The sequence below is a fragment of the Thamnophis sirtalis genome, unplaced genomic scaffold (genome assembly GCF_051295495.1).
Source record: "Thamnophis sirtalis isolate CommonGarterSnake01/CBP01778 unplaced genomic scaffold, rThaSir2_p1.2 scaffold_9, whole genome shotgun sequence".
Taxonomy (NCBI): Eukaryota; Metazoa; Chordata; class Lepidosauria; order Squamata; family Natricidae; genus Thamnophis; species Thamnophis sirtalis.
In genome coordinates this window covers 3,070,064-3,084,301 of record NW_028261389.1, presented here as the reverse complement: position 1 = coordinate 3,084,301, position 14,238 = coordinate 3,070,064, and the positions used below count along the sequence as shown (strand labels likewise).

Below are 14,238 nucleotides of genomic sequence, written 5' to 3'. Positions count from 1 at the left end.
GCGAATCCCGCTTCCCTACTGGCTGTGCTTGGCAGAAGGTCGCAAAAGGGGATCACGCAACACCCACAGCCGTCATAAATATGAGTCAGTTGCCAAGCGTTTGAATTTGGATCAATCGGGGATTCGCTTAACAACCGTGGCAGGAAAGGTCGCAAAACGGGGCAGAACTCACTTTATAACTGCCTCGCTTAGCAACAGAAATTCAGGGCTTGATTGCGGTCGTAAATCGAGGACTGCCCATACATTTTCCCAGAAGCTCATGAGAGGGGAGATTGCGGGGGGGGGGGGAGGCATATCTCCACTGTTATTCCCACCTCCCTCTGGCTCCAGCGTCCAATCAACTGAACATAGAATAATAGAGTTAGAACTTCAGAGGTCTTCTAGTCCACCCCCAGGTGAAGCTAAAGGAAACTTTAGACTATTTCAAGCGGCCATTGGCAGTGATGGAAAATAAAAGCCAAAATTTTAAATCTGTGTATTTGTGTGTCGTGACCCGACAAAAGCGCGAACGTCATAAGCGCGCCGACAACACCGCGGCGCTAAAACCGCGATGTCAAAAGCGTGCCGACAACAGCGCGCCAACAGAAGCGCGATTTAATTTAAGGTAAGGTTTAGGGTTAGGTTTAGGGTTAGGTTTAGGTTTAGGTTAAGGGTTAGGTTTAGGGTTAGGTTTAGGGTTAGGTTAAGGGTTAGGTTAAGGGTTAGGTTTAGGGTTAGGTTTAGGGTTAGGTTAAGGGTTAGGTTTAGGGTTAGGTTTAGGGTTCCATTACAGCGCGCTTCTGTCGGCGCGCTTTAGGGCTAATTAGTCGCTCATTCGTCGCGCGGTTTAGGGCTAGGTTTAGGGTTAGGTTTAGGGTTCCGTTACAGTGCGCTTCTGTCGGCGCGCTTTTGTCGGCGCGCTTTAGGGCTAATTAGTCGCTCATTCGTCGCGCGGTTTTGTCACGGCGCTTTAGTCACCACAGTTTAGTCAGGCACGCTTTTGTTGTGCGCGCTTTTGTGGTGGAACCTGTGTGTGTGTGTGTGTGTGTGTGTGTGTGTGTGTGTGAGAGAGAGAGAGAGAGAGAGAGAGAGAGAGAGAGAAGGGGGAGAGAGAGAGAAAGATTACATGAGGACAAGGGAGAAGAGGGAGGACAAAATGAACATTAAAAAAAAATTAAGACGATAAAAATAAGATTATTTCTTTTACCTTCAATCTCATGTTCAGCTCTGCAGAGGTGAAAAAGGGAAGAAGAAAAATGAAAAAATTGCTTTCAAACGCAGGGAAAACAGTGAATTCAAGGAGAGGGGGAAAAAAAAAAAAGGCTTCTGACGAAAGTCACTTACAAGCTTTTGCAACCGAGAGGCAACATTCTCTACGGTCTCCCACCCAGCCGAAGGAGTTTTACGGGGCGGCCTGGTCCGAGGAGCATTAAGCGATTCTAACTACGGCCACAGAACTCGAAAAGTTTCTAGACGACAAGGAGGAAATGTTTTTTAAAAAACAGGAAAATTTTATTTAGCAAGTGCATTTGGTTCAGAAGGTATTTATTTATGGATTAGATTTTCACCCCGTCTTTATTACAAGTAATTCAAGGGAAACAAACGTACCTAATACTTTTTTCCCCTCTTCTTATCTTCCCCACAACAACAACAACCCTGTGAGGTGGGCTGGGCAGAGAGAAGGAGATTGGCCCAAAGTCAGCAGGCAAATTTTCATTCCTAGGGCGGGACTAGAATTCACTGTCTCCCGGTGATTGGCCCAGTCACTCAATTGGCTTCTAAGTCTAAGGTGGGACTAGAACTTACCGTCTCTGGGTCATTGGTCCAACGTCACCCAATTGGCTTCCGTGCCTAAGGTGGGGTTAGAATTCACCGTCTCGTGGTGATTGGCCCAGTCACCAAATTGGCTACCATGCCTAAAATAGGATTAGATCTGCCAGCTGGGTGATTTTCGGCCAATCACCAGGAGATGGCGAGTTCTAGTTCCTCCTTAGGCGTGAAAGCCGGCTGGGTGACTTTGGGCCAATCACTAGGAGACTGTAAGTTCTAGTCCCACTTTAGGCATGAAAGCTAGTTGGGTGACTTTGGCCAATCACCAGGAGACGGTGAGTTCTAGTTCCTCCTTAGGGGTGAAAGCTAGTTGGGTGACTTTGGGCCAATCACCAGGAGACGGTGAGTTCTAGTCCCACTTTAGGCATGAAAGCTAGTTGGGTGACTTTGGGCCAATCACCAGGAGATGGTAAGTTCTAGTTCCTCCTTAGGCGTGAAAGCCGGCTGGGTGACTTTGGGCCAATCACCAGGAGACGGTGAGTTCTAGTTCTGCTTTAGTCATAAAAGCTGGCTGGGTGACTTTGGGCCAATCACCAGGAGATGGTAAGTTCTAGTTCCTCCTTAGGCGTGAAAGCCGGCTGGGTGACTTTGGGCCAATCACCAGGAGACGGTGAGTTCTAGTCCCGCTTTAGGCATGAAAGCTGGCTGGGTGACTTTGGGCCAATCACCAGGAGATGGTAAGTTCTAGTTCCTCCTTAGGCGTGAAAGCCGGCTGGGTGACTTTGGGCCAATCACCAGGAGACGGTGAGTTCTAGTGTCCTGCTTTAGGCATGAAAGTCAGCTGGGTGACTTTGGGCCAATCACCAGGAGATGGTGAGTTCTAGTCCCACTTTAGGCATGAAAGCTAGTTGGGTGACTTTGGGCCAACCCTCCCTCCCCCCTCTTGCAGACCAACCTACCACAAAGGGTTGTTGTGGGGAAAATAGGAAAACCGAGTGTTGGATGTATTTGTCGCCTTGAGTTATTTGTTAAAGAAATAAAAAAGGCAGAATGTTAATTATTTAACCAAGGAATGAGATTAATGCAGAGGGCATCCCCTGGGACACGCCTTACCTCGGTTCCTCAGCTCAGCCGGTGAACAACGTGGCTCCTGCTCACATTCTCTCTCGGTCTCGGGGCCTGCCTCCCATTGCGCCGGGAAGAGAGGCTTGTCCTGCATGGAGACCGAGAGGAGACACAATCATTGTTCATTGACTCCGGGCACACAATGAAGTTAACCATGGTTAGACCAAGCATGGCTAGGTCCATATCCTCATTTTGCACCAAGATGCTTTGACGAACGGGCTAAGAAGAAAGTGGAGGGGTCTAACCGCGGAACTTTTAAGACTTGTGGACTTCAACTCCCAGAATTCCCCAGCCAGGGGAGAGAGAGAGGGAGGGAGAGAGAGAGGGAGGGACAGGAAGGGAGGGAAGGAGAGGGGGAGGGAGGGAGGAAGAGGGGGAGGGAGAGAGGGAGGGAGGGAGAGAGGGAGGGAGGGAGGGAGAGAGAGATAGAGATAGATAGATAGATAGATAGATAGATAGATAGATAGATAGATAGATAGATAGATAGATAGATAGATAGATAGATAGACAGACAGACAGATAGACAGACAGATAGATATTGGCCCAAAGTCGCCCAACTAGCTTTCATACCTGACACTGGACTAGAACTCACCATCTCCTGGTGATTGGCCCAAAGTCACCCAGCAGGCTTTCATACTTAAGCAGGACTAGAACTCACTGTCTCCTGGTGATTGACCCAAAGTCACCCAGCCAGTTTTCATGCCTAAGATTGGACTAGAACTCACAGTCTCCTGGTGATTGACCCAAAGTCACCCAGCCAGTTTTCATGCCTAACGCTGGACTAGAACTTAGCGTCTCCTGGTGATTGAGCCAAAGTCACCCAGCCAGTTTTCATGCCCAAGGCTGGACTAGAACTTAGCGTCTCCTGGTGATTGACCCAAAGTCACCCAGCCAGTTTTCATGCCTAACGCTGGACTAGAACTCACCGTCTCCTGGTGATTGGCGTAAAGACACCCAATTGGCTTTCATGGCTAAAGCAGAACTAGAACTCCCCGTCTCCTGGTGATTGGCCCCAAGTTACACAGCTGACTTTCATGCCTAAGGCTGGACTAGAACTCACCGTCTCCTGGTGATTGGCCCAAAGTCACCCAGCCAGTTTTCATGCCTAACGCTGGACTAGAACTTAGCGTCTCCTGGTGATTGACCCAAAGTCACCCAGCCAGTTTTCATGCCTAAGGCTGGACTAGAACTCACCGTCTCCTGGTGATTGGCGCAAAGACACCCAATTGGCTTTCATGGCTAAAGCAGAACTAGAACTCCCCGTCTCCTGGTGATTGGCCCCAAGTTACACAGCTGACTTTCATGCCTAAGGCTGGACTAGAACTCCCCATCTCCTGGTGATTGGCCTAAAAGACACCAAGCTGCCTTTCATGTTTAAGGTGGGACTAGAACTCACCCACCCACACACTTTTTTAGCCTGGAGCCTTAACCCTTCAACCAAAGTGTCTCTAGTTAGAATGAAGTAAGAACTTAGTTAGCCAGGCTACAAATTCAACAGCTCGATGTGGCTTTCTTGTTTATTTATTTGTGTGGGTTTATTATTAGTTTTGGGTCATCCCATCTCTCCAGGAGTTCAAACAAACAGCATATACAGCATAATACAGATAGTCCTCAACTTACAACCGTTCGTTAAGTGACCATCCAGGGTTACAAAGGCAACAAGCAAAGTGACCTATGACCGTTTCCCACACTTAACAGCCGTGGTTGCAGCCTGCCTCGTGGTCGCGTGATCAAAATCCAGCCGTTTGACCACTGACTCGCATTTATGATGGCTGCACTGCCCCCCCCCCGGGGTCGGGGTGATCCCCTTTTGCGACCTTCTGGCGAGCAAAGTCAATGGGGGAAAGCCGGATTCACTTAATGACCGTCTTGCTGAGTTAATAAGTGCAGTGATTCACTTAACAGCTGTGGCAAGAAAGGTTGTAAAGCAGGGCGAAGCCCATTTAATCCTTGCTCAATTTGATCTCAATTGGAATTCAAGGGCTACCTGTGTAGCCCATGTTATTCCTAAATTCAAGACACGCAACAAATTCTGATTTAAACAAAGAAGATTCGCATATGGTGTGGTTTCTGTTTCTTAATTTTCTTTAAAAACTCAGTGGATCGGATCGAAATTATACAATTATACAAAATTATGCTCGCTTTTCTATTTCCAACACTCTCTTCCAAGTCAAGTAAGAAAATGCCTACTTTTTCTTGTTTGTTTCTGCCCAGCTTCTAAGCTACACTGCTCCTGATAATGGAGGCTCATTTCTACCCACAGAGCTATTAACACTCCATTGCGCCTGAAATCTGTCCAACTGTGGGTTTCCCAAAAAAATAAAATAAAATAAACCCTCCCGTTTATTCAAAAAAAAATCCGGTGTCCTTACAAAACATTCTAATTTTTTTAAAAAAAACATTGCATTTGTCCGCAAATAGTTTCTTTTCAGCCGAAAATTAACAAAAGCCAGAACTTTGGGGAGTTTCCGACAACTCATCCTTGGCTTCAGTTTAATAACAAAACAAAACAAAAAAACTTTTGGATTTATCGGCTTTGTTTTATTTATAACCGGAACGTGTCTTTTCTGACTTGGGAATGAGAAAGCGAAACTGATTCGAAAAGAATAGCATTCGCCTCTTTTAAGCAAGAGGCAAAAGTGAAACTATTTTAGCAGGAAACTGTTTAAAGCTGTATTTCTCCAACTCGGCAATGTTAAGATGCGTGGACTTCAACTCCCAGAATTCCCCAGCCCTTGCGGGCTGGGGAATTCTGGGACTTGAAGTCCACACATCTTAAGGCTGCTGATTATTGTTTTAAAGCAACCGCTTTGCTTTTTCAACTTGCTTAAGTTACTGTGAGGGTGCCAATAAAAAAACACACCTGGGGATTATGTTCCCCAGGTAATTGATAAATTGGTGTTTTGCAAACCTTGGCTATTTTAAGACCTCTGGATTGCCAGAATTCCCAGGAGTGAATGCTGGCTGGAGGATTCTGGGAGTTAAAGTCCACCTATTTTAAAGCAGGCTGACTGAGGAGTTCTGGGAGTTGGAGTCCACCCATCTTAAAGCATTCTGGCTGAGGAATTCTGGGAGTTGGAGTCCAGTTATCTTAAAGCATTCTGGCTGGGGGAATTCTGGGAGTTAAAGTCCACCCATCTTAAAGCATTCTGGCTGGAGGATTCTGGGAGTTAAAGTCCACCTATTTTAAAGCATTCTGGCTGAGGAATTCTGGGAGTTGCAATCCATTCACCTTAAAGCAGGCTGAGGAATTCTGGGAGTTGAAGTCCACCCATCTTAAAGCATTCTGGCTGAGGAATTCTGGGAGTTGAAGTCCACCCATCTTAAAGCATTCTGGCTGAGGAATTATGGGAGTTGGAGTCCAGTCATCTTAAAGCATTCTGGCTGAGGAATTCTGGGAGTTGGAGTCCACCCATGTTAAAGCAATCTGGTTGAGGAATTCTGGGAGTTGGAGTTCAGTCATCTTAAAGCAGGCTAGCTGGGGAATTCTGGGAGTTGCAATCCATTCACCTTAAAGCAGGCTGAGGAATTCTGGGAGTTGAAGTCCACCCATCTTAAAGCATTCTGGCTGAGGAATTCTGGGAATTGGAGTCCACCCATCTTAAAGCATTCTGGCTGAGGAATTCTGGGAGTTGAAGTCCACCCATCTTAAAGCAATCTGGCTGAGGAATTCTGGGAGTTGAAGTCCACCCATCTTAAAGCATTCTGGCTGGGGGAATTCTGTTACGAACTTTACAGCACTCCCCATGATTGTGTGATCAGAATTAAGAAGCTTGGCAACTGGTTCATATTTACGACGGAGGATCTACAAGGTCATGTGATTCCCCCTTTTGCAACCTTCAAGCAAGCCAGATTCATTTAACAACTCGGTAGCTAACTTAACCTCTGCAGTGGTCCACTTAACAACGGAAGCAAGTAAAACGGGACAAAACTCACTTAACAAGTGTCTCCTCTAACCACACAAATCTTCGACTCACTTGTCACCGCCAAATTGAGGGCTACCTGTACCTCTGGCCCCTATCTGAAGACCTGCTACATCATGTGGCAGGTTGTTCCACCGGAATTTCCTCTTGATTTCTAACCTGAATCTCCTTCCTTCTGATCTTAATTTTATTCCCTCGACTGCAATTCCCGGGGCTGCTAACCTCGCTTTCGGAGAAGCTGAGCCGAGAGTCCTGGTCTGCTCCGCGTCAGGCAAAAAACCACTTTTGCATCTTGCAGGATGGAAAGCATCTCAAAAGCCCTGTGATTATGGCTTGTGTGTGTGTGTGTACACACACTTCTCTAAGGACAGATTAATTTGCACGGCACAGAGTTAATGAGCAGCTGCGCTGATAAGCGGAGGAGAGGAAGCAAAGTGCTCGCTTCCTTCTCTCCTTTTCCTGCAGAATATAAGACGAGAAAATACCAAATTCCATTTAAACGAAACTTCCTCGGGCGGCGTAACCTGTTGAAATCTTGCAAGACAGGTTCGGGTTTTTTACAGGAGAAGTAGGCTTGGGCAGCCAAGAATTCAGATGAGGGAAATAAACAAGCAGAAGGATCTGCCAAAGGGAATCGGGGGGATCTGATAAGATTCCCCCACTGCAATTTGCTTCCAATGGGATGGAACCGACCGGGCTAAAAAAACGGCGTTTTCGGGACTAGAATAGATCCATTTCTGGAATATCGCCCGCGGGGACACGATGGCCGGCCTGCTTTAAGACGAAACGGCATTAAAGTCCCTCAGAGAGGGAAAGAAACAAGGATAAACTAGGTCAGGAGTCGGCCACCTGCGGCTCCGGAGCCGCATGTGGCTCTTTTATCCCTCTGCTGCGGCTCCCTGTCGCTGGTTGGGGCCACAATTTTGAGAGGAGCTTCTGGTTTGGGGAGGGGGGGGAAGCATGGCACACCAGGAGGAGACTCTATGATGGGGGAACCGGACTTCCGGTTGGCTCCAGAATTGAACCGGGGGGGGAGAGGGAGGGGGCTTCCGGTTAGGATCTTTGTGGCTCTTTGAGCTAGGTGGAATATCTTTCTTAACCAACTTCAAATAAGGCAGATCATGGTTTAAGGCACTGTTTCTCAAACTTTAAGACCGGTGGATTTTTGATAAATCAAATCAACGGGGGAAGTCGGATTCATTTAACAACCACGCTGCTAACTTAACTGCAGTGATTCGCTTAACAACGGTGGGCAGAAAGGTCATAAAACAGAGCAAAACCCATTGAACAACTGTCTCACTTAGCCACAGAAACCCGGGGCTCAACTGTGGCCCTAAATCAAGGATCACCTCTGTTTCGGCTGCCACGAATACACCCTCTTAACTCGTTTTATCCAACGAAGAAGCCTCTTTCTCCGGACCGAGCCCAAAATCCTGTAAACCAACATCTAACCAGACTGCCTGAATTTGAGCGGCACACGAAGCAACCCAAAATTAACTCGGGTTTAATTTTACCGACGCTCAGCGGGTTGGAAAACGGCTTTCACTGATTTGTTTAAAATGTGGAATTGTCCCCTTTTTCCCCTGATAATTCCTGAAATTAAGAGAAAATTCCCTGGGGAAAAAAATCTACAAGTCTGTTTATGGCCACATAACCCCCCACCCACCCAAATTTGCAAAGCGATGTGCATTTGAAGGGTCTTTGGTGCTTGTTTTCTTGAAGATGTTGCATGACCCAGCTAGGTAACATCATCAGTGTAAGTAAGGAGGTGCAGTTAGAGCCGAGGTGGCACAGTGGTTGGAGTGCAGTACTTCAGCTGACTGTTAGCTGCAGTTCAGCGGTTCAAATCTCACCGGCTCAGGGTTGACTCAGCCTTCCATCCTTCCGAGGTGGGTAAAATGAGGACCCGGATTGTTGTTGGGGGCAATATATGCTGACTCTGTAAACCGCTTAGAGAGGGTTGAAAGCCCTATGAAGCAGTATATAAGTCTAACTGCTATTGCTATCTATCTATCTATCTATCTATCTATCTATCTATCTATCTATCTATCAATCAATCAATCTATCTATCATCTATCTATCTATCTATCTATCTATCATCTATCTATCTATCTATCATCTATCTATCTATCTATCTATCTATCATCTATCTATCTATCTATCTATCTATCTATCATCTATCTATCTATCATCTATCTATCTATCAATCATCTATCTATCTATCATCTATCTATCTATCTATCTATCTATCTATCTATCTATCTATCTATCATCTATCCATCTATCTATCTATCATCTATCTATCATCTATCTATCATCTATCTATCTATCATCTATCTATCTATCTATCTATCTATCTATCTATCATCTATCTATCTATCATCTATCTATCTATCTATCTATCTATCTATCTATCTATCTATCATCTATCTATCATCTATCTATCTATCTATCTATCTATCTATCTATCAATCATCTATCTATCTATCTATCTATCTATCTATCATCTATCTATCTATCGGATTGTTGGGGGCGATATGCTGACTCTGTAAACCGCTTAGAGAGGGTTGAAAGCCCTATGAAGCGGTATATAAGTCTAACTGCTATTGCTATAGTTTGCTGTCGGTTAATTTTTCTGGTGACTTCTATGGGTGGGGTTTGTCATAGAGATTCTTTGGGCTATTTGTTGAACCTCTAAGACTCCCCCCCCCCACTCCTACCCCCACAAACAAGCAAAAAATAATAATAATCAGAATTACTTTTAATTAAACTATGTTGAACCTGGCCTGATTGTGTTGTGTGAACACAATGGGAAGCTACTTTAGTGCATCACGATTAAAGCTTTAGTTTTAGGTAAACAAATAAGAGAAAAGTAACCCTACATGAAATCAGGGCATTGCTTGGAAAAAGATATTTGCTTAATCCGCACATTCTGAGGTGCATCCCCTTCCAAGAGTCATTTTCAAACAAACAAACATTACGAAAAATTGCAACGTGAAGAACGCCAACATTAAGGCTTCATATTTTGGTTAGAGCCTTTTACGGCTTCGTTCATTACGAACTTACTCTCTGGTGGAAATCAAGCCACACAATGATTCACACACACCGTTATTAAGATATACTGGGTTTTAACCATGGTTTGTTGAGTTAGCCACCTTTGGCTGGGGTCCTGCATTAAACTCAGCCATAAGCACAGCGGATACACCCGAGGATGCTTTTAATATTTTGCTCTGCGTAGGCAGAAGAGTCACAAGCCCCAGACAAACCCGAGTTTAAAGTTGACTGACATTTGTGGATTCACACATGTGAGGATCCACCAATCCTGGCTTAGAATGTCACCATCGTTTGTCAATTTAATTAATTCAGTTTCAAGGCCACCCAACTCCACGAGGGCTCTGTGCCATTTACAATGAAGAGAATTAAAAAGAGAATAACAGATATTCAGGTAGCCCTGGACTTACGACAACCAACCCCAACATTAATACCGTTAAGTGAGTTTTTGCCCCATTTTACGACCTTTCTTGACCTCGAGTGAATCCCTGCAGTTGTCAAGTTTGCAACAGGGTCACTAAGTGAATCCCGCTTCCCCGTTGACTTTGCTCATCCAAAGGACGCAAAGGGGGAGCACGTGACCCTAGGAGACTGCAGCCGTTGTAAGTACGAGTCCGTTGCCAAGCCTCTGAATTTTGATCATGGGGAACGCCGCAACTGGTTGTAAACCTGAAAAATCCATCCTACGACGCGTCCCCCCCCCAGCACGGTTGTTAACTTGGAACGGTCACTAAAGGAACGTCCGTAAGTCGAGGACTACCTGTATGTGAATCCAGACTTCTTGGAGCTGAGGAGGAAGCTGTTGGAGGAAGTTCCCTCTTGGGTCCTCTTAATGGGCAAACACGGCTGAGACCAAGCCCAAAGGACTTCCATGCATGCAGACGACCCAACCAACCCGAGGAAACCCAGTTAAGGGCAGCTGGAGGGAAGCTCGGAGATCAGGCGCATAGGATCGCGGGCAGCTCTCTTCTAAAGCCAGCAGAGGATCGCCCAACGCTTCTCCCCCCCACCGCGCCACGTTTCCCGGAGGCTGCGCGATCCTCTCTCTCCCCCCTGCTTGCGCTTGATCCTCTCCCCGATCCCCAAAGCAGGCGGGAAAATGGCCCAAAGGGGGGCGGGAAGCCTTGCGCTCCGCGCCCCCGATCCTATCCAGCGCTCGGCTCCCCGGGTATAATCCCTCCGTCCACAGCCGGGTGCCCACCTCCTCGCCTGGCCCCCGATCCTAAAGCCCGGCGCTGGCCGAACGGCGGAGCCCCGCGGAGGAGGCAGCCTCGCCCGACACGTGTCTCCTTCCCAGCCTCGTCCGGGCGCCACTCACCGCTGACAGCTGTCCGGCCGGCCGGCCCTTCGACCCCGCGTCCCACCATGCCGGGGCAGGAAGACCCCCGGGGGAGTCGCTGACCCGCTTCTCTGACGCGCGTTCTCCCTTGGCACGTCGGAACGCGCCGACCCGGGTTTCTCCCAAAGTGGCAGCGGCGGATCCCTCTGGAATCCCGGGGTGGATCCCCTCGATGAAGGCCCTTTGGGGGGGTTGGGGGAAAGGGGGGCTCGGGCAGCCCCCTCCCCTCCTTTTCTGGGGAGGGGGGGTCCTCAGCCTCCCCCCTCCCGGCTCTCCAAGCGCCGCCCCGGCTGGCCCTGCCCGGGCGGAGACAAAGGCCTCGGGTGGGTGAGTGAGGGTCTGCGGGGACCCCTCCCCAGGCTCAGGGCCGGGCGGCGGCGCCGAAGGGAAGCATGTCGGGCGCGGGAGGCGGCGGCAACCCCAGGAAGTGAAAACGGCGGAGGGAGCCCGCAGCCAAAGAAAGAAAGTGAAAACTAACCCGGAAGGGTCGCGGGGGAGGGTTGGACTTCCGGCCGGCTGCGCTCCGACCCCCCCTCCCCCCGCTTTCTGTAGAGAAGGGGAGGGACGGCCCTGCGCGCTTCCGGGGGTTGGGGCGGGCAGGGAGGGGGCCTGGGAGGAAGTGGGGCTTGGGGTGAGGGGGGTTAGAGGGTGGGGGGCAATGGGAGGGAGGGGGATTAGGGTAAGGGGGCTTAGAGGGGGGCAATGGGAGGGAGGGGGCTTGGGGTGAGGGGGCTTAAAGGGTGGGGGGCAATGGGAGGGAGGGGGCAGTGGGAGGGGGGCTTGGGGTGAGGGGGGTTAGAGGGTGGGGGGCAATGGGAGGGAGGGGGATTAGGGTAAGGGGGCTTAGAGGGGGGCAATGGGAGGGAGGGGGCTTGGGGTGAGGGGGCTTAAAGGGTGGGGGGCAATGGGAGGGAGGGGGCAGTGGGAGGGGGGCTTGGGGTGAGGGGGTTAGAGGGTGGGGGGCAATGGGAAGGAGGGGGATTAGGGTAAGGGGGCTTAGAGGGGGGCAATGGGAGGGAGGGGGCTTGGGGTGAGGGGGCTTAAAGGGTGGGGGGCAATGGGAGGGAGGGGGCAGTGGGAGGGGGGCTTGGGGTGAGGGGGGTTAGAGGGTGGGGGCAATGGGAGGGAGGGGGCAATGGGAGGGGGGCTTGGGGTGAGGGGGGTTAGAGGGTGGGGGGCAATGGGAGGGAGGGGGATTAGGATAAGGGGGCTTAGAGGGGGACAATGGGAGGGAGGGGGCTGGAAGAGGGGAGGTTGGGGTGAGGGGGGGTTAGAGGGTGGGGGCAATGGGAGGGAGGGGGCAATGGGAGGGGGGCTTGGGGTGAGGGGGGTTAGAGGGTGGGGGGGGCAATGGGAGGGAGGGGGATTAGGGTAAGGGGGCTTAGGAGGGGCAGTGGGAGGGAGGGGGGCTGGAAGAGGGGAGGTTGGGGTGAGGGGGGGTTAGAGGGTGGGGGCAATGGGAGGGAGGGGGCAATGGGAGGGGGGCTTGGGGTGAGGGGCGTTAGAGGGTGGGGGGCAATGGGAGGGAGGGGGATTAGGGGTAAGGGGGCTTAGGAGGGGGCAGTGGGAGGGAGGGGGCTTGGGGTGAGAGCTTAGAGGGGAGCGGCAATGTGTGGGAGGGGGCTAGAAGAGGGGGGTTGGGGTGAGGAGGGTTAGAGGGTGAGGGGCAATGGGAGGGGGGCTGGAAGAGGGGTGGGTGGGGTGAGGGGGCTTAGACGGTGGGGGGCAATGGGGGGAATGGGAGGGAGGGGGGCTTGGACTGAGGGGGTTTAGAGGGTGGGGGCAATGGGAGGGAGGGGACTGAAAGAGGGGGTTGGGGGTGAGGGGGCTTAGAGGGTGGGAGGGGGACTGGCAGGGAGGGGCTGGGAGAGGGACTTGGAGATAGGGGGACTTAGAAGGTGGCAGGGGGGCTTGGAGTGAGTGAGGGGACTGGAGGGAGGGAGGAAAGAGGCTGGAAGGGAGGGGCTTGGAAGGGGGGGTTGGAGGGACGTTGCGTGGGTTGGGGTATCTTCCTGTCGGGAAGGGGTTGGGCCCAGACCTTGGGGTGAAACCACTACCAGCACCCCCGCCTGGCCCCTTCCCCAAAAAGGAGGGATTGGGGGGAGGGCAGCCAGGGGGTGGGGTTGAGGGGGCTCTGTCCCTGGAGGATTTTTTTAAAGAAGAGATGGGACTGTGGTTTTGTTGGAAATGGGATAGAGAGTCTCCTGCTTGAGCAAGGGGGTTGGACTAGATGACCTCCAAGGTACCTTCCAACCTTAGGCCTGTAGGATTCTGTGAGATAGATAAGATACATAGGAGGGAAGGAAGAAAGAAGGAAGAAAAGAGAAGAGGTTAAAACAGGAAGGAAAGGTGGAGGAAGGGAGGGAGGAGGGAGAGATTTAGAAAGAAAAGGAGGGAGGGAGAAGGAGGAAGGAAGGAGAGAGGCAGGGAAGAAGGAGAGGAGAGTGGGAATGGGTGGAAGGAAGTCCTTGCCTCCAGAAGTTATGGGTGCTTTCAAGAAGAGATTGGGCATCCATTTGTCCCCAATACAGGGTCTCCTAACTGAGCAGGAGGTTGACTAGATGACCTCCATGGTCCCTTCCAGCCCTAGGTCACTAGGCTGCTATGATTCTGTGAGACATAGATGAGATATATATATATAAGAAGAGAGAGAGAGAGTGATGTAAAATGAAACTTCTTCAGGAAAACCACCCAACTCTTATCATGGCTCACCACTTTTCCGGCAAATCTATCACCTCTCTGAGGCTGTTTTTCTCTCCCTTGACTGTTTTTTCCCTTCTTTCTCTTCTCAGCCACATGGGGTGTCCTGATCTAGCTTTGTGTGCCCCAAAATATTTATTTTTATTTGTGAAACTCCTTCCTGCTTTTCCTCCCTTCCTTAAATGGATCCCTCTTTTATTTTTTTCCACTCTTTCCTTCTTCTTTTTTACTTCTTTTATTTGTTTGTTTATAAATAAATTAAAACAACAACAACACACAATTTTCTTCAGTACAAATATTTATAGGAATGCGAGTCGGTTTCGTTGCGGTTTTTCTCTTTTAATATAAAAC

At 49.7% G+C, this 14,238-nt stretch overlaps 1 protein-coding gene across 2 annotated transcripts in view; it reads right to left on the bottom strand.

The window, feature by feature from the left end:
• TASOR2 (transcription activation suppressor family member 2) overlaps nt 1-11,575 on the bottom strand; it is a 47,422-nt gene extending 35,847 nt beyond the window's left edge. Inside the window, exons 1-4 of one of the 2 annotated variants that reach the window (XM_087722668.1) lie at nt 11,167-11,575; nt 2,863-2,962; nt 1,324-1,448; nt 1,187-1,206 (exon numbers count right to left, since the gene is read on the bottom strand). In XM_087722668.1, the coding sequence (XP_087578794.1) occupies nt 1,187-1,206; nt 1,324-1,349 (46 nt within the window). In that variant the 5' untranslated portion in view covers nt 1,350-1,448; nt 2,863-2,962; nt 11,167-11,575. The remainder of the gene's footprint in view (nt 1-1,186; nt 1,207-1,323; nt 1,449-2,862; nt 2,963-11,166) is intronic. The other variant, XM_087722667.1, reaches the window with a different exon arrangement.
• Between the last annotated feature and the right edge of the window lie 2,663 nt (nt 11,576-14,238).